The sequence below is a fragment of the Dysidea avara genome, chromosome 13 (genome assembly GCF_963678975.1).
Source record: "Dysidea avara chromosome 13, odDysAvar1.4, whole genome shotgun sequence".
In the NCBI taxonomy this organism is placed as follows: domain Eukaryota; kingdom Metazoa; phylum Porifera; class Demospongiae; order Dictyoceratida; family Dysideidae; genus Dysidea; species Dysidea avara.
In genome coordinates, this window is record NC_089284.1 from 18957942 (window position 1) to 18976312 (window position 18371).

The window sequence follows — 18371 nt, forward strand, 5'->3', positions numbered from 1 at the left end:
AGGAAGCCACTAATGCACTATCGCAAATAAAAGAACACCTTGCGTTGTCAGCGAAAAGAACTGGTACAAAGGAAAGTCCATGATGCATGAATTGTACATATTGTGGTTGGTGAAAAGGCACATCTCGGGACGAAGTGACGTCAAACAGTGAAGAAATCAAGCCCGTAGCTATATACATTGTTAAGTTATGCTTGGCTGAAAGCATCAGTTAGTCAGAATAAAATTCTGTTAAATAGAAAATTTTTTAAATTCCATAGAAACTTTTTGGAAGTGTTGTCTACAGTCAGGTGCATGTGAAGCCAAGTGATGGCTAACATGAGGATGATTACAGTGATTATCTACTACTTTGCTGCTGTTTACACTCACTTTACTATCTACATCAAAGAGTATTTCAACAAGTAAGTGCATAGAATCCACATAACAATAGGTCTTACTCCTTAGATTCAATAAATTAAAATCTTGATTGTGGGTTTTAAATATTGCAGATTTTCATTCAAACATTCAAATGCTCAATTCTAGCATTCATTTATGCACTAGTTTTAGGGTGCTTTTTGGCTGGAAAAGCCCAGTTCTGCATGATCCCTACTACAGTACGATAGAAAGTGTGCGGAAAGAAATCAAAGCCCCCCGTAGCCCCTGTATGGCATAAGGAAAAGAAAAAAAACAATGAAATTAAATTGAAACTTTGAATGTCCATATCTCGCAAATGGCTGTTGTGAATTTAACCAAATTTGCTGTGTAGCCTACCCTGCCTGGCGGACAGCTATAATGTGTGTGCTTTGGAGAAGGGGCCATGGAGCTATAAAAAGCTTTTTCTTTTTTCCTGTTAATATACTCATGATGTGGCATGCCAGCTTTCTTGGCCGCACGACACAGTAGTATGTCTTGATAGGATGATCTTAACCTTGTTTGCAATACTAATAGTCACAGTGACAAGTTTGCTTATCACTCATGTTAATCAACTAAAAGTGCAGGGTTTGATGGTAGCTTGATTGCACTTCATAAATTGTGTTCGAGGGTTTCTGTAATATGTTTGCTGTGCTTAGTATTGTTTTTGGGATACTGTACTGTAGACTATACACTAGAAAATCCATTTATCCTTGTAACTGTTCTATGTCTTCTTTTAGCAACACAATGTGGTGAGTTGGCATTGTGTGAAGATACACCACAGTGAAACGCTCAAGACAACTATGCACCTGTCAATGGGAACTACTAATACACACTCACAGGAACACAAGCAGAGACTCTGTTATAAGATTAAGAACTAGTGGTGTGTGATATATCAAAAAAATATTGATATCGCGATAATTTGTCAATATCGTTATCATATAGATTTTCGATACTACTTTAGCAGATTTCAATATTTATCGAAAAGGCAACAATTATCTACAGCATTTAGTGTGCGATTGCACAATCACGCTAGAAATGAAGGTTGGTTCTGCACAATCTAGCCACTTTAAAGCTTGTCTACCAGTTTTCTAGGCTTATTAGGCCACTCCAAGAAAATTCATTGTTTCCCATTTCCGCCTGCATGCAGATTCTCTTCCCGCATGTTCATTCATTATTGCTGTCAACTGAACATTTTATTCATTATTAATCCTGTGATTGCATAGCAGTAACTAGTTTAGCATTCAGAAAGCCTAGCTATTCACTGTTCAGGTTCTTAGTTTAAATATTTCTACTGTATTCTTACCTGTAAGTTAGTTATGAATTTCAGAAATATCTATAATGAATAATGAACCACCCACCCGCATGTATTTTTGAGAGGAATTTTCTTGGAGTGGCCATATTAGTTCTATGTAATAGTATTAGTGTATAAATTGTATTTGAAGCATATTTATAAAGATCCGCTGCCCACGCAATTACTCCACCCACACAATTAAAAATTCAATTGAAATTTCAATATTTACCCCATTATTGATATCGCATCGAAATGAAAATCTTGATATCACACACCACTATTAAGAACTAGAATCAGTTTAGTATAAAAGGTTGTCTTCCTCTGTGTAAATGGCAGTTTGCCCTGTAAACTTTATTACAAGGAACGTTTTACCATTTGTGTAATTTACAGAGTTGTTTCCAATCCATGTGAAACTATTATACAGACCTTATTACTGAATTTCGTAGCACTTATAACCCAATGTGAAGTTGACCACCAATATTCGCCACTAAACCATGGTAACGTCACAGTTCTCTGGCAAAAATATATGCCATTTGCAGTATCATAACTATGGTAGCACGATAGCAACCGTTGTGCTTGCTCAACAATATGGCATCCAAATAACCATCACCATGGTTATTAGAGTTATGGTTTTTGCATGACATCAGAGGGTGCTTACTGTTCTAAATGATAAATAAGGTCTAGTATCTGCTAGTGTGGCAGCGCCCGCCCCTTCGCATAAAGAGGAAGGATCTGGTCACTCTAGCATTACACTCTTGTAACAATGGAATGCTATTACACAAACACATCACAATAATGGCAGCAAGAATGACATGTCTGACAACTATACAAAGTGGCTATCATAATAGGTTAGCAAATGACTGCTAACATATTCCATCCAAAATTAGGCACCATTACAAGTATATCAATCCCACCTACAAGGCCCTTTGCCACCTCCATCTTTTGTTCTTCTATATAGACCCTTTTCAGGTGAGCTGCTGCCATAGCAACATCTGCCATTTTGGAGTACAACCTGTTTTGAAACCCTGATAGTGTGGGGGAAAGCGTACGTTTAACCTGGTCAACCTTAGCTGTGGAATGCAGAAGTTCTACTACCTGGGTATTGCTTTACTCTTATAGAAAGCAACGCTACCAGGGTTGCAAAACAGGTTGTACTCCAAGATGGCGGATGTTGCTATGGCAGCAGCTCACCTGAAAAGGGTCTATTGGCGACTACAAGAAGCCTCAATCATATTGCATCTTCACATGACAAGCTCTTTCACAAAATCTCCAAAACAAGCATCACAAAAAAGTACCACAATGCTGTCTGATAATAGTTGGTATGGCAGGCGCCGCTAGACTAGTTATCCGCTTAGCCTGTAGTCTTCCTTCTGTGGGGGCGGGAAAACTTTTTTTTCCCCACACACACACAAAAAAGAAAAAAAACCGAGATTACTAAGCCTGAAGGTTCCTCCAGCAAAAATAAATGGCGTATGCGTACACATGAATGAATATGCTCTACCGTCTAAGCACTACCTTCTTTCAATCTGTGTTCCAACAATTTCATTTCTTCCTTGACTGTCTTCAAACTATGCTCGTTCACACATTTCTCTGTGATTACAAGGTCAATAGTAATAGACGCTTCCGTTCACACCTTTCTGAATTTCTTTAAAGGCTTGCAGGAACACGTCAGGTCTGAATGAGTCGCCGCTTTCCATCGCTATAATCAGCTGGAGATCACGTGACCAGACGACGACTTACTACGTTTACAACGTCAAGTTGTTTCCACGAGACGGGATTTACTCTGGGAGACATACTAGTAGTTACACCATAATGATTACACACAGCATTATAATCTATGCACAGATATTAGGGGAATCTATGGAAAGTTGTTTACGTATGGCATGAATAACAGTACAAATAAAAGTTATACACAATTCATTCCAGTCCTAATCACCCCTCATCCTCTGATTTAACCAACCATTGCATAGTGAAGGTTAGGTGGATGCTGCCATAGAAATTTGATACCAGTTGATTTTGTACATCAACTACTGGAGTATCAACCTCATCACTTGATGGAGTTTGTAATGAAGGATGCAAGTAGCAGTAATAGATTGTCATAAATCCAACTCCAAGGAAAAACGATACAAAAGTGGACACAAAACCAGTGATATAGTTCCATTTATCAGGAGTATTGGTGAATACAAAAAATAAAGTTATTAAGGTAAAGTTCTCTACACATTGCAAAAGGTAGTAAATGACCCATGTGACCTTTGATGTTTGTTCAGTGAATCTGAAAAAGAAAAAAGAATTGAATGCTGCAATGACAATTTCCAAACAACAATTTCGTGTTAGGAAAATGAATGGCAGGGCACAATACTGACAATGTGACAGTTTAATGGAGTCTGTCTGATCCTCACTAACAGGTTTACATATACACATCTTGTAGCTATGACAATATATCCATATGATCATGATGGTAAAGTGAATTAATAGGAACAAAAACAAGTACAGTTCAAACTCTACAGCAAAAAAACTGAATGCCAGTGCTCGAGAGACCACCATACTAAGTTGCCAGAATATGATGACAAAATAAGCTGTCCAGGACAGTCGGTCAGTGGTGTCAATTGACATGTAATGATAAATATCCTTACCAGCTGAGTGGTAGTCGGTAATGGCAAGTGCTAGGGAAACTACTGAAAAGATCATTGATATAGGAGTAATGACACGATATACTGGATCAGTGGTTGGCTCGATGACGTATATGTACAACTGAAGAATTAGTTGAGGTGCTGACTCCAGAAAAGCTTCAATCAGTCTCAGGAATGTTAAATCATAATAACGGTAATATGAGTACTTGCTTTTAGAAGATAAATATATTAGACGAACAATTCTTACAATCAGGCCTAACTGCATGATATGCAATACAGTTATAATGACTAGAGTGATGAAGTCAACCTTATCAATAGCTCTGAACTCTGTATGTGCGTCTGTATCATCACCCTGGTCATTAATAGGTTCAAATATTGACTGTGAATTATCACGTGGATGATTAGCGATACGATGTAGATCAGGATGTAAACTAGATAGCGGTCTGGTGTCCAGTGGAATCATGGTTGGGCTGGTCTGTTGGTTGCGTTGTGACGCTGCCTCAGTAGCAGCCGGTGAATATCCACCTGAGTAGTAAATGTATCTTAAATCAGAATTAAACCTTTGCTTTAGTCTTCGTGACTTTTTCTGTAGAAATTTACGGCACTGGGGCCAAGTATTGACTACGTAACACCACACATATAAACCCCATGATACGAAGTTGATGACAGCTGACGGTAATACAACAAACACTAACGTCAGGATATAGTACCACCTGGCGTCTTCCTCTCCTTCCAAGTAGTGTTTATGATGTTCATATGCTACAAAAATGTCTAATCCTACGTCTCCTAGATAAATGACAGCTGCAATAAGAAGGAACAACTGTCTGAACCACGGGAACTCTACATCATACAAGCTCTCTGGAACATGAAAACAAAGTAGAGACTTGTGGTGACAACAGCCTCTCATCACGTTACTCGTGAGTACTCAGCCGGATATGATATATCGCGCGCCGTCTCATGTGGTGGTGGGTGTGTGTAGGTGTGTAGGTGAACACGTGAAGGTGTGACCACCACGTGTACAAGTCGTGAACAGCAAGTGTTTACAACCCCAAAATTCTGTAACGCTGTGTATGACATCGCATGATAAACACGGGCCAGTGCTGACAGTTTAGAAGTCTCGCTGACTTTAAACTTTTCCGCTAGACTTAGAAAACATGACAGATTCACCTCCACTTACTCCGGAACACTCCGTCAAAGTGAATGTAAGACTGGTAGTGTTGTATTGGTCGATATGGATTGTTTTATAGAGTAAACTGGATGATGCTACGTCAGTGGCAGTAGAGTCGTTATTACGCATTAGTAATACTTCCCCGGAATGGATCCCACCTTCTCCCGTCAGTAGCGGTCACTGTAGTCCTAGTTTATACGCGGGAGAACAACTCGTACAATCTTCGAATCCCGACAATCCTACTGTAAGGAGTAAAGAAAGCAGTCCAGTCCCAGGATCTGATGTCGCTAGGCAAGAAGAAGTAGTGGCAGTCTCAAATAACACGGTAAGGAAGCCTTCTAATTGATAGCAATGTCAGCAAATTACTTCATTACAGCAACCTATTGTGGCCAATATATCAACAATTGTATCATCCACTGAAGAGCTACTAGCACTGCAACACAACCAACATCAGCCAGTTGGACCTATCTTCTTGTTAGGAAATCATGAAATGCTGGCAAAGCTGTTGGGTACTTCTTTGGTGCCCCCAGAAGTAGATACTGTAACATCACTGGCCAATCCAAATGTGGACTTCAATGGAAGACCAAAGCCATTTGTGTGTCATTATCCTGGATGTGATAAATGTTACTACAAGAGCTCTCATTTAAAGGCACACTACAGGACACACACAGGTATGCTATGCAGGTATATACCACACCAATATGTGGAAAATTACACAACACACTACTTTATAGTGTACTGGTAAATGTGTTTAGCTTTATAATCTAGACGGTGAGACACATGAGGTGTGTTGGAATTAATGTAGCCCTATAGTCATATGGCATTCCTGCACATAGTATAGGACACATCAATACATAGCATACTGCACACAATATAGGACACACCTGCACACAGTACCATGCATAGTATAGGATTCCTGCTAGGACATGCCAGTACACAGAATAGAACATACCAGTACAACCCAGTATAATCAAGACTTAATAATGAGGAGAGTATCTAATGCCGTATAGTCCTGTAATAGATGCTTGCAATAAGCTTCTTTTCCGTGTAATGTATATTTCTAGTGTTCATTCATTTATTTACCGCAATTAGTTGTTATCCTACTGAAGCAGTGAAAACTGAGTAAGGAAATAATTATAATGGACAATTACAAAATGCTTGAAGGCAAGGTTACCATAGTGATGCATGGCAAGGATACAGTCGAAAATTCCAAGCAGTGCTCTGTCATTTTTTCAGACATGCTCATAGAGTTATCCTTGAGGTTACCAGCCATGCCCTTTAATAAAATAGCACTGCTCTTGCTGGCCAAGTTGAACACACGCCGTTGTGTCTGGGATGATCTTTGTGGTTTAATACGAAAATACACTAGACAGTCTATGCTACATGGAAAAGAAACCATTTTACTTCTGTCTATTACAGGACTATACAATGTTAAATACTCTCCTCTCCATATTATTAACTCTTGACATCACTGTAGGACATTGTATATGACAGACTTTATTGGGACAAGTTTCCTGAGCACCCTAGGGATATAACACTTCTTATTCTATTATTTAATATTGTGCACTACTCCAGCTTGTTGCTATGGTCCCTACTCTAGTTGAAAATTCCAAATTTTTTGTGTTCTTGTTTATTAACTGTTTGTAAAATATATTTATTATGACTGGTGAACCCACACATACCGCATCAGAAGAAGAAATGGTGCCGTGCGTCCCAACTACCAATTATCGTCTGAAAAGTGAAGTATCCATTACACTTCGTTGTCAGCTATGTTCAACCCATTACATAGCATTATTAATTAAGAAAAGCACCTTTGCAAGTAGCCACTATGAAAAATAGACGACGTCTGTTTCGAAGGGAAGCCATCATGTGCCTTTTGCTGTCAAAAAATAAATGGGACACTGGTAAGTCCATGAAGAATGCATTGTATGTACTGCAGTATGCCAAAGGCACGTGTCCGGCTGAAGCGACATCGGAACAGTGAAAAAATCCAGCCTGTAGCCTTAGCCGTTATTGAGTTACGCTTGTCTGAAGGCATCAGTTAATCATTCAGTCAGTCAGTCAGTAGAAAATTCTATTTGATAAAATGTGACCAGATGTGCAAAAACCTGACACAATTGTACGTGTTTCAAATTCCTGTAGGGGGTTAGGGTTGGCTAAGTAATATACTTAGCCAAGTATACCCTCTGGAAAAGTTTCAGCCTCATATGCCATTAACTTTTGGAGTTACAGCCCTACAAAGTAACCACAACAACAACAGAAAAATCGATTTGTACAGCAGGTATAGGAAAAATAAATAACAGGTGTTTACTAAAACGGTTGTAACTTAAGAACGAATTGATGTACGGAGCTGAAATTTTCACCATTGTGTTCACCATGAATAGGGGAATAGATTACTGGGTAAATTTGTTCTTTTATCGCCATTCTTCACTGCATACAAAGGCAAAATCCGTGAAGAAAAATTGATCACGTACAAATGCTTTGACACAACATAAACAAATGCTCAGAACTTGCATATCCTTGGGTCTACTGTGACGAAACAAAGATTTTCCAACTCATCTTGAGTAGGCGGATCAGCTGATATCCAGGTTTTTATTGTTAGTCCCTTCCTTCACTAAGAAAGCGGTGTTCAAAAAATGTACAGAATTTTTTCGATAAAATATTTCATCCATTGTATTCAATGCTTTATACTGTAAATTTAGGCTTGCATAATTGTGTCGGGTTTTCTCAGATTCAGTCACAATTTTAAAAAAAACCGTAGCAACTTGTTGAAAGCGTTTTGGGTCAATCTGAAGGCTTGTTTGGGCTTAGTTAGTTTTATCTAATCAATGCTGCCTCATCGTCATCAGGGAAAAGTGAGGCTGGTTTTAGGGTGATGTTTTCATGGGCCACACCCAACTTTTGTGGTCCCTACTGTACAGTACTATCATACTGTATGATACACACTATGAATGTAGACACTGTTATTGTCTAGGAGAAAGACCTTATGTGTGTGACTGGGAGGATTGCTCCAGAAAGTTTGCTAGATCAGATGAACTCTCCCGCCACAAGAGGATGCATACAGGAGAGAAACGTTATGAGTGTCCAATCTGTGATCGAAAGTTTATGAGATCTGATCATCTTGCCAAACATGCTAAGAGGCATATGAACAAGAAGAGAATTCCCAACTGGCAAAAGGAAGTTGAGAAACTGAAACAGATGCAACAAGAGATTAATGGCTTATAACTTTGTCACAATTAAGAAAATTTCTACTGTGTAGAAGATATAATACATGTTGCCTTCTGGCATCCCGATTAATTTTTGTATTGCACATTATCTACTGTGTATAAAACTGTAATGCTTACTTGTTCACAATTTTATTACAAGATTAATTTCAGTTAATTTGTTTATACACTGTACATAATTTTATGTTATGTATACAGCTTGTTGGTTTGATTACTTTTTATAGTGTTTGCTTTTATCAGTGTATAGGCAACCAAATTTACATGCGCATGCAGTACATTTAACTTCAGAGAATCAATTTTTAATTGATGAGTGTATTAGGTTTAAAAATTTTGTATGAAGTGAAAAAATGAGTATATAGCATGCAACAGTAACATGGAAATTGCTGATATGTAATATAGAACTGTGGCCTATTGAAAAGGTCTTTGATTCTCCCATGCAAGGCTCTTTATATGTGACTAACTACATGCATGTACAGTAATAAGACCTAACAAGCCACAACAGCTTATTTACTCACTGCAGTGGATGTCTAGCTGAGATGCGTGCATTACCAAGAGTTCAGTAAATAATGGTAACTTAGGTTACATAATTTTGGAAAGTCACTCTTATGGGAGCATTTGACACATTATAATTAATTTTAGTTCTGAAACACAGCATGCATGCATTATAAGTTAAATTCCTTCTAATTTAAGAGATACCTTGAATTGCAAGAAAAAATTTTGAAATGTGTATTATGTAGTGGGCCTCCTGTAGCTGCAGCTGGTGAAAATAGATTGATGTCACTGATCATGAAGAATGAGAACAGCAGCACATATTGATAGATATTGCTGGATAGATGCATGCAGTTACATTTTATGGAATCAATAACTTAATTACAGTTGCCAATTGCAACCCCAGATTTCTTGAAATTCAAACCATATACTGCAATTTGCTTTATTTTCATGCAAAAATATATGATTTACATGAATAACTGCTCCATTAGAGTAGTTCAATCTTATGCAAAAATTTTCGTGTAAGGAAATTTTCATACAAGTTTCAGCAAACAGAAATCATTTTCAACGAAAAAAAAAGAAGCAAATTACAGTACTATTTATGTTGCACCCCTATATGACAGCTTATATAAACTGACTAGGGTAAACCATCCACTGATGATGATAACCTTGTAAAATTCTCTATGATATATCTAAGTATATATCAAAATAATGCTGAAATATTACTATCATGATAATCATGGTGAAAATGTCATGACATTCTTTCATATTTTGACAGGGTGCTCTACTATCAAACTACACTTGCCTACACAAGTGACAAATAACATAATACACGGCATGTAGCTACCATTCATTGAAGTATGCGTGGAGATACAGACATAGCATCAAGTAGACTTTACAATTAAGTGTAGCGAGGTCATGAGGATGGGTCTTGTGTGCATGACATAAATTCAGGAGTTCTATTATAGATGCATGACTTAAAAACTGCTGACTATAGCTAAGGGCCCGCCGATTATGCTGGCATAATTATGAGCATAATAGGTACCTGAAAGCATTGAGCATAATGCTAGCACGATAGGTAGAATATTTTGTAACAGTATGAATTCTTGCTTATAAAAATAGCTATCACAGAAAGATCGATATATACTCTAATAGAACAGTCAGTAACTCTAATAGAACAATCACATAGCTGATTGTTCCATTAGAGTATATCGATCTTTTCTGTGATATATATGTACTTTGTCAAGTAGGTTTGTGCTTCAGCCACTTATTATCCATAAACTGGAAATTATTAGCAGAGCATGAGAACTGAAGCATAAATTATTGGGCATAGCTAATTTTAGCATAATAGGTAAGTTTTGAGCATAAATTTAAGCATAATAGGTCAGTAAAATTTTTGAGCAGTGCAGATAGCATAATAGGTAAAATTATGAGCATAATCGGCGGGTCCCTAACTATAGCAATAGAAGCTCATATCGCATCACCCACATTTCAAATATAATGTATATTATATAGTTATACAACGGCCACGAGTGCTCTGCCTGATATAAACGCACGAGCCTGAGGGCCGTCAGGCCCGAAGGCAAGTGCATTTATACAGGCAGAGCACGAGTGCACGTTGTATAACCGTTATAGTGTACCACTCACCTAATAGGTGGGGAGAGTCTCACAAGACAGCTGTAACACTTATAAAGGCCAGGTTTCTAACTTCGATTGTGGGTAACCAAGCCGGACGTTGCAATGACGTCCCCCCTGCAGTACTGCAGCCACCTGAGATATTGAAAGCTAGTGTGCTATGGGTTATATCACTAACCTGCATTCGCTGTTCGACTCTCATCATGTAGTGCTCAGCATGCCATACAGACTAAGCACCAGACTAATCGCCATAGTGATTCTCTCGAGCGAAAAAAAAGCAGCTTTAGGGTTAGGGTTAGGGCTGTAACTGGTGTCCCTCAAAAGCTGATTTTTATCTGTTATTTTGGCTCTTTCTTGTGTAAACATTTCACAGTGTGTAGTGTAGTGTGTAGTATGTGTGTGTGTGTGTGTACCCGTGCAGTGTGATGTTTGTCCACCTGTGTATATAGTGTGATGTGTGTCCACCTGTGTAGGCTTGAGCCAATTATACTTTGAAAATTGCCTATTATGCTTTTGAGCAGTGCTCAAAAATCCAGCCTATTATGCTAAAAATTATACTCTCAATCAAAATCTAGATTATGCTCAAGCACTGACTGTTTTATTAGAGTATATCTGCATTTCTTGACTGCTGTATTAGAGTAAGTGACTGCTGTATTAGAGTACCTCGATCTTATTGCCATGAAGTGTGAATAATCAGACAACAAATGGTAAAAATAATAACACTACAAGGTTTTTGATATGAAATGCAGTAATAATGTGTAGTGTGTTCATGCTGTGCAGTATTTTTGGAGTGCGCATTGCACATTTTAATTAAAATTTTTCCTATTATGCTGGCATAATGCTTGATGCTTTTGCTAGCCTATTATGGTCAAAAGTATACCAGCATAATTGGTGCAAGCCTACACTTGTGTAGCGTAGTGTGTGTCTAGTTGTGGTGTCCAATTTTATTAATTATATGTAATAGTTATATCACAGGCACGAGTGCGTATATATGAGGCAAATGTACTTGTGCCTGTGGTATAGCTAATATTTTTGCTGTCCCTGTTCTTCATGTACAAACAACACACACACTACCCCTTTTTACTCTATATGTAATTAAGTAGTATATTTAAGTAGGTAGTTAGTTTTTGTAATTAGCTTTTGGCAGTTCGTGCCTTTAGCTATCAGCCACCCCACTCCAATCACCAATTATCATCGACACTCTTTTAATCAACTATAATTTTGTACATGTACAGTGTGGTTGTAAAACTAATAAATAAATAAATAATAAATAAATATACCACTTTCCTTTGATGTATTTGAGAGTGCCTTTGATGTGGTCTGGTATTATGTCAAACTCCTTTGAAGTGGCTTAATATATTATTATGGTTACTATATCAAAGTTTATTAGTTCCAACTATACTATGTAAGGTTTTTAACAAACCTACATCACCAAGAGACAGTTTTGATTGTGCGATTCAGTTGGTCTCAATTGAGAGCCACAGGAGACTCAATTGTAAACCACAGGAGAACTGGAAAATTCAATCCCACAATCACCATACTTTTGGTTCCATATATAACAGAAGGGAGCACAATGGTACATCAAAGAAATCTGATGAATTTTAGGAAAGTTTTATGAGATATATGCACACTTAACTGTGCAATATCAATGTTATTGCACAGCGTATATCTCATTAACATTCCAGAACCAGTGCAGTATCTGATATATACACTGGCTTTTCCTTTTGATCTGAGGTGTGAAAATGGTATATGTGTGTTTAATATTCTCTGCAGGGATAATATATGCATCTAAATGTTGGATCAATGATTCATGTTGCTTTATAATTTTACAGGTATTGGTATTGAGTTGGAGCCATGTGAAGATATTTGGGGGTTGGAGTTATTTCTAAATAAAGGTACATGATAGTGTTACACTATGCTGTACTGTATTGATATTTATGTGTGTTTGGTATGTATTTTAAAGTGATTCTGTATATCTGAAATTTGTACTGTTGATGTGTACTTACAGGTGGTACTCTACTGTAGCAGTGAAGCGGAGACGTATCGGATTTGAGTTGTTTGAAAATGCAGGTACGAATTTAGTATCTGTCCTCTGTGTGTGTGTGTGCGTTTAGTATGTACTCTAAAGTGATGGTGAGTAGAACAGTCACTCTAATGCAGCCACCAGATCAAGGTACTCTTATTCTTATAGAGCAGTCACTCTAATGCAGCCATTAGATCAAGATACTCTAATAGAACAGTCACTCTATTACAGCCACCAGATTGAGATACTCTAAATAGAATGGTCATTTTAACACAGCTACCAGATTGAGATACTCTTGTGTAGTGTAGTGTTGCATATGACTACCTGTGTAGTGTAGTGTGTGTCTACTACCTGTGTAGTGTAGTGTGTGTCTACTACCTGTGTAGTGTGTGAGTCTACCTGTGTAGTGTAGTGTGTGTCTACTACCTGTGCAGTGTAGTGTGTGAGTCTACCTGTGTAGTGTTGTATGTGACTACCTGTGTAGTGTAGTGTGTGTCTACTACCTGTGTAGTGTAGTGTGTGAGTCTACCTGTGTAGTGTAGTGTGTGTCTACTACCTGTGTAGTGTAGTGTGTGAGTCTACCTGTGTAGTGTTGTATGTGACTACCTGTGTAGTGCAGTGTGTGTCTACTACCTGTGTAGTGTAGTGTGTGAGTCTACCTGTGTAGTGTGTCTCGATGTGTATTGTGGTGAGTGTGTCACTGTCTCGCATAAGCCTCTACGTCACTACACATATTTTGCTTTTGTTGCAGGTATATAGCCATTTGAAATGAACAAACTAAACTTGATTTTTTTATTGTGTATAGTCAAATATATGTTCTATTTAGCCATGATTTTAAACTATGTTTTTATTGTTCCATATTGAATTCATCAGGAGCAGTGTGTCTGTGTGTATTTGGTGCATGTGTACGTGCACATGTTATTAGATTGATTGTACTAGTGGTGTAGATAATTATACTGTATGAGAGAAAGTAAACATGTTCAAAACAGATAAGTACAACACCTCAGACACATGCAACAATAGAGATGTAGGAAGCTACAAAAATAAAATAAGCTATAGTACAACACACACACAAACTACAAAGGCAAAGTAAATGTTCCAATCTACACAATCACATACCAAAAAGATCTATTGAGAGTAACTGAATGCTTGATAAGCAGCTTTAGGACTAGAATATTTCTAAATTGCCATAGACTGTTGTATTACTGCTTGGAGGGCCTCCTTATGTATTATGTCACAAATAATCTACTGAGTAGATTCTCATTGTTAGCCATTGCATGCTGCTGTAGCTCAAGATTATTTTAATATTCATGCTATAAAAGTGCAACCACGATATTAGGCAATCACATGAGTGCACTCCTACAGTAAGATGACGTCACTGTTTGACTGCTCTATTAGAGTAGTTGAACATTCTATTAGGCCACTCCAATTGGTAATTATGTTTCTGGTCTACCGCCCGCATCCTTTTTTGGAGAATGTAAAATTTCAGAAATACATGGGTAAAATGCCCGCATCAGCTTTTTGAAAAACTTGGATTTCAGAAACAAATATTGGGCTGCAACAAGTATGCTAAATCTAACTATCTAAGTGTCATAATTTGGATTTTATCAGTGAAAACCTGCAAGAAATGGGCAGAGTGCATAGTACGGATCGATATACTCTAATAGAACAGTCAGTAAATAAAAAACAAACTAATTATAAGCAGTCACTTCCTTGTTGCTTTGTTGCTGAATTCCGCCCGCCCGCACCTAAAACTGATTTTCAAAGGACCAGAAACATAATTACCAATTGGAGTGGCCTTATTAGAGTACGTCGACTTTTCAACCTATGCTCATAGACATCAATCTCTTGATTCTCAGGTCTTTAGAAAGACAAGTTCTCTAACCCTAATTCCACTCATTATTCTCGTGGATGCGGATTGCCTTACAAGGGGGTTCCATATGTCCTCAACAATCGACACCCACTTTTCTACACATCATCTGATTCGGCTCATCGAGCTGAGTTGTTTGATACGTAGTTTCAAGTCATCGGATCAAAGATGACCGAGTTATGGCCTTTCAAACTTTTCTACATACATATTCAGTTTTATATGCATACACATATACATACATACATACATACATACATACATACATACATACATACATACATACATACATACATACATACATACATACATACATACATACATACATACATACATACATACATACATACATACATACATACATACATACATACATACATACATACATACATACATACATACATACATACATACATACATACATACATACATACATACATACATACATACATACATACATACATACATACATACATACATACATACATACATACAGTACATACAGTACATACAAACTTTTCACAATCAATCAATCAATCAATCAATCAATCAGTCAGTCACTTACATCATGCAAAGTTCTAATTAATGTCCATCTGGTGAGGTTAGGGTTAGTTAGGGTTAGGGTTAGGGTTAGGGTTAGGGTTAGGGTTAGGGTTAGGGTTAGGGTTAGGTTAGGGTTAGGGTTAGGGTTTGGGGGAACAACAGTGTTCCCTGCACCATCAATCCCTTCCTCAGCACTATGGTTCCCTGTCTGTTCAGTGTTGTGCTGTACATTTACATTGTTAGTACCTGTGTTTAGAACATTGTTATTTTCTTCTTGCTGTTGTTGTTCATTTGTAGGTCCAGTAAGGTCAATAGGATTAGGGGGCAGTTTCCTTCCAGAGGTGGCTCCACTCGGAGGTTGACTACTGGTGCTTTGATTGCCAGAGTTTCTCGTGGCAGGAGAGGGTTGAGTCGAAGGGTACACAGATTTGTACGTCCTTGATTTGCCGTTCCTCAGGGTGCTTCCATCGCGGTTGGTGCGACTCATGACTTTACTGTTAGACAGATTTACTTTAATGATTATATACACAAAGAATGATAATGTACGCGTACAATTACAAGCCTAAATACATACAACCTAATGTAATACAAGTACAAAATACCATACAGACGACATAACAAACAAAAGAGGACTCTTACAATAACAAAATAAGTTACAAAATGTTCGTGACTGTCCTTGTAATAGGAGAGCTTGCTGGCGTGACCGCGGTTTCGGTTCAGGGCCTTCTTCAGACGAAACAAACTCACTCCAAGTTGCAATCGTAAGAGAGTGAAAGGGCTATCAATTAACAGAGTTTATATAGGTTGACGTCATCAAAGATGAGGGGGAACACGGAGGTGAAATTCCAGTATACGTATGTCGGAAGTGGCTCACGTAATAACATTAAAGCCAAAAGGTATCTTCGTTTTGAATTGCTGGATGAACCACATTTCTTTAGCTTTTCTAGCGGGAGTATCGACAATTCTATCAAGGATAGATAACTTGTAGGTTTGAGCAAAGGTTTGCTTGTGCTCTTGAAGATGGTGATACAAGGGTCTATTGGTAGCTTGATTGGACATATTCCTGTGTCTTCTCATTCTGGCACGTAGTGTGGTAGAGGTCTCTCCTACGTATTGCTTGTAACAATGTACACATTCCAGTAGATAGACTACACCTACAGAGTCACATGCATAGATGTTAGTGATGTCAAAAGATACTTGTGTTTGATAACTGATAACTCGAGCACTGCCCTTTAGTTGACTGCAGCAGGCACAATCCTCTCTCCTGCAAGCTATATTCTTAGCTGGAAATTGTTTACTGGTGATAGTAGGTGAAGGGTGAATTGTTAAGTCGGTAGGTACCTCAATGTCCAATTTATTATTGGGTAATCTTTGCTTGATGTTCTTGTGATTGGTGAAAGTGTGTTGAACTGGTTTCTGATATAAGTGTTTTTTAGTCTCTGAATTAGCAGTTAACATTGGCCAGTGGTCTTTACAGGCCCTTACAAACTTTTTGTTAATGTCAAACTTACTCACAATGATGATTGGGTTGTCCCGTGTCTGTGATGTGGTATCACTCTTCTTCAGATGATTATTTCTTTCAGAAAATGGTATATCAGATAAGTCTAATGTGGCATAGCCTCTGACTGAGAACTGTTTTTTAATATGGTTCATGGTAGTTTCATAGTCTGACTGTTTAGTACAATTACGAAGGATTCTTACATTTTCCCCTCGGTAGATACCTTTAAAGGTGAATTTAGGATGGTAGGAAGATGTCTGTAGATAAGAAAAAGTGTTAGTGGTTTTAAAATGGGGTTTGACATAAAGTTGATGGTTCTCCTTGACAATATTGATGTCCAGGTAAGTGACTTCAGTAGTGGAAGATTCAAATGTGAACTTAATAGTTGGGTGACAATTATTTAGGTGGTCCATAAATTTTATCAATTCCTCCTCCGTGTCTTTCCAAATTATAAGTAAATCATCGATGTATCTGCGGTAGTAGACTGGTCTGGTGTTTCTGTTAAAAATAAATTTATCCTCAAAATTAGACATAAATAGATTGGCATAGTTAGGGGCCATGGCTGTGCCCATTGCAATCCCTCGAACCTGCAGAAAGAAAAGGTCACCAAAAGTAAAACAATTATTATATAATATAAAACTCAACATTTCTTTTAATATAAGTATAGATGGAGATGTGGGGTCCTTGTAGTTTTCCAATTCAGTTAGAATAATGTTAATGGATTCCTCTATTGGTATGCTGGGATATAATGACTTAACGTCGGCTGTGACTAGTAATGAGTTATTTGGAATACGTAATTGCTCCACTTCAGTAATGACTTGTATGGAGTTTTTGAGTATGTGAGTTTTAGTGGCGACAATGGGTTTCAGTAAGTGGTCCATGAACTGAGATAGCAGGCAAGTAGGACTGTGAATGTTAGAAACTATTGGCCTGACAGCCAAGGGAGTCTTATGTAATTTTTTCAAAAAGTAAATAAAAGGAGTTCTGGGTTTATCATCCTGAGTGAGAAAACTATAAACTTCATGATTGATTAGACCACGACTAAAGCAGTGGTTAACAAATGTCTTGATTTTGACATGTAACTCTGATGTGAGGTCTTTATCAATACGGTGATAAATGTCCTGGTCTGATAAATGTTTGAGACCGTCACTTGTGTAGCATTCCATGGTTTCGACAACAACAGTGTCGCCCTTATCACTCTTGGAAATTCTGATGTCCTTACGATTACACAGTTTCTTAAGTATATTTCTATCTCTTCTATTGATGTTGTCCTTGCCTGATTGTGTAGTACCAATGTTGCAAGAGACTCTGACTTCATTTACAAATTGGTCGATGGCATTACTGACTGGGGTTGTTACTTTGGACACATCACTGACTATTTTCATTAGTCCACCCTTAGGGTTAGGGTTAGGGTTAGGTTAGGGTTAGGGTTAGGGTTAGGGTTAGGGTTAGGGTTAGGGTTAGGGTTAGGGTTAGGGTTAGGGTTAGGGTTAGGGTTAGGGTTAGGGTTAGGGTTAGGGTTAGGGTTAGGGTTAGGGTTAGGGTTAGGGTTAGGGTTAGGGTTAGGGTTAGGGTTAGGGTTAGGGTTAGGGTTAGGGTTAGGGTTAGGGTTA

At 37.9% G+C, this 18371-nt stretch overlaps 4 protein-coding genes across 9 annotated transcripts in view; 1 reads left to right on the plus strand and 3 right to left on the minus strand.

Annotated features, from left to right (window-relative positions):
* Positions 1-3604, minus strand: part of LOC136243227 (M protein, serotype 49-like) — a 47095-nt gene extending 43491 nt beyond the window's left edge. For 5 of the 6 annotated variants that reach the window (XM_066034744.1, XM_066034745.1, XM_066034743.1 and 2 more), the window contains exons 1-2: positions 3315-3448; positions 3197-3271 (exon numbers count right to left, since the gene is read on the minus strand). In XM_066034744.1, coding sequence (XP_065890816.1) covers positions 3197-3271; positions 3315-3378 — 139 coding nt within the window. In that variant the 5' untranslated portion in view covers positions 3379-3448. Of the gene's footprint in view, positions 1-3196; positions 3272-3314 lie in introns of all 6 variants that reach the window. The other variant, XM_066034746.1, reaches the window with a different exon arrangement.
* On the minus strand, positions 3475-5801 carry LOC136243224 (XK-related protein 4-like). The gene has a single exon (XM_066034738.1). The coding sequence runs from the start codon at positions 5216-5218 to the stop codon at positions 3614-3616; it is 1605 nt and encodes a 534-aa protein (XP_065890810.1). The 5' UTR covers positions 5219-5801; the 3' UTR covers positions 3475-3613.
* Positions 5310-8917, plus strand: LOC136243225 (Krueppel-like factor 11). Its single transcript, XM_066034739.1, has 4 exons — positions 5310-5513; positions 5559-5804; positions 5856-6150; positions 8454-8917. The coding sequence occupies exons 1-4, from the start codon at positions 5466-5468 to the stop codon at positions 8702-8704; spliced, it is 840 nt and encodes a 279-aa protein (XP_065890811.1). The 5' UTR covers positions 5310-5465; the 3' UTR covers positions 8705-8917.
* Positions 8918-13815: 4898 nt separating this feature from the next.
* On the minus strand, positions 13816-18143 carry LOC136242305 (uncharacterized). The gene is made up of 2 exons (XM_066033712.1): positions 15507-18143; positions 13816-14917 (listed from the first exon to the last, which is right to left on the minus strand). Exon 1 carries the CDS (start codon positions 18141-18143, stop codon positions 16131-16133), a length of 2013 nt encoding a protein of 670 aa, XP_065889784.1. The 3' UTR covers positions 13816-14917; positions 15507-16130.
* Positions 18144-18371: the final 228 nt, after the last annotated feature.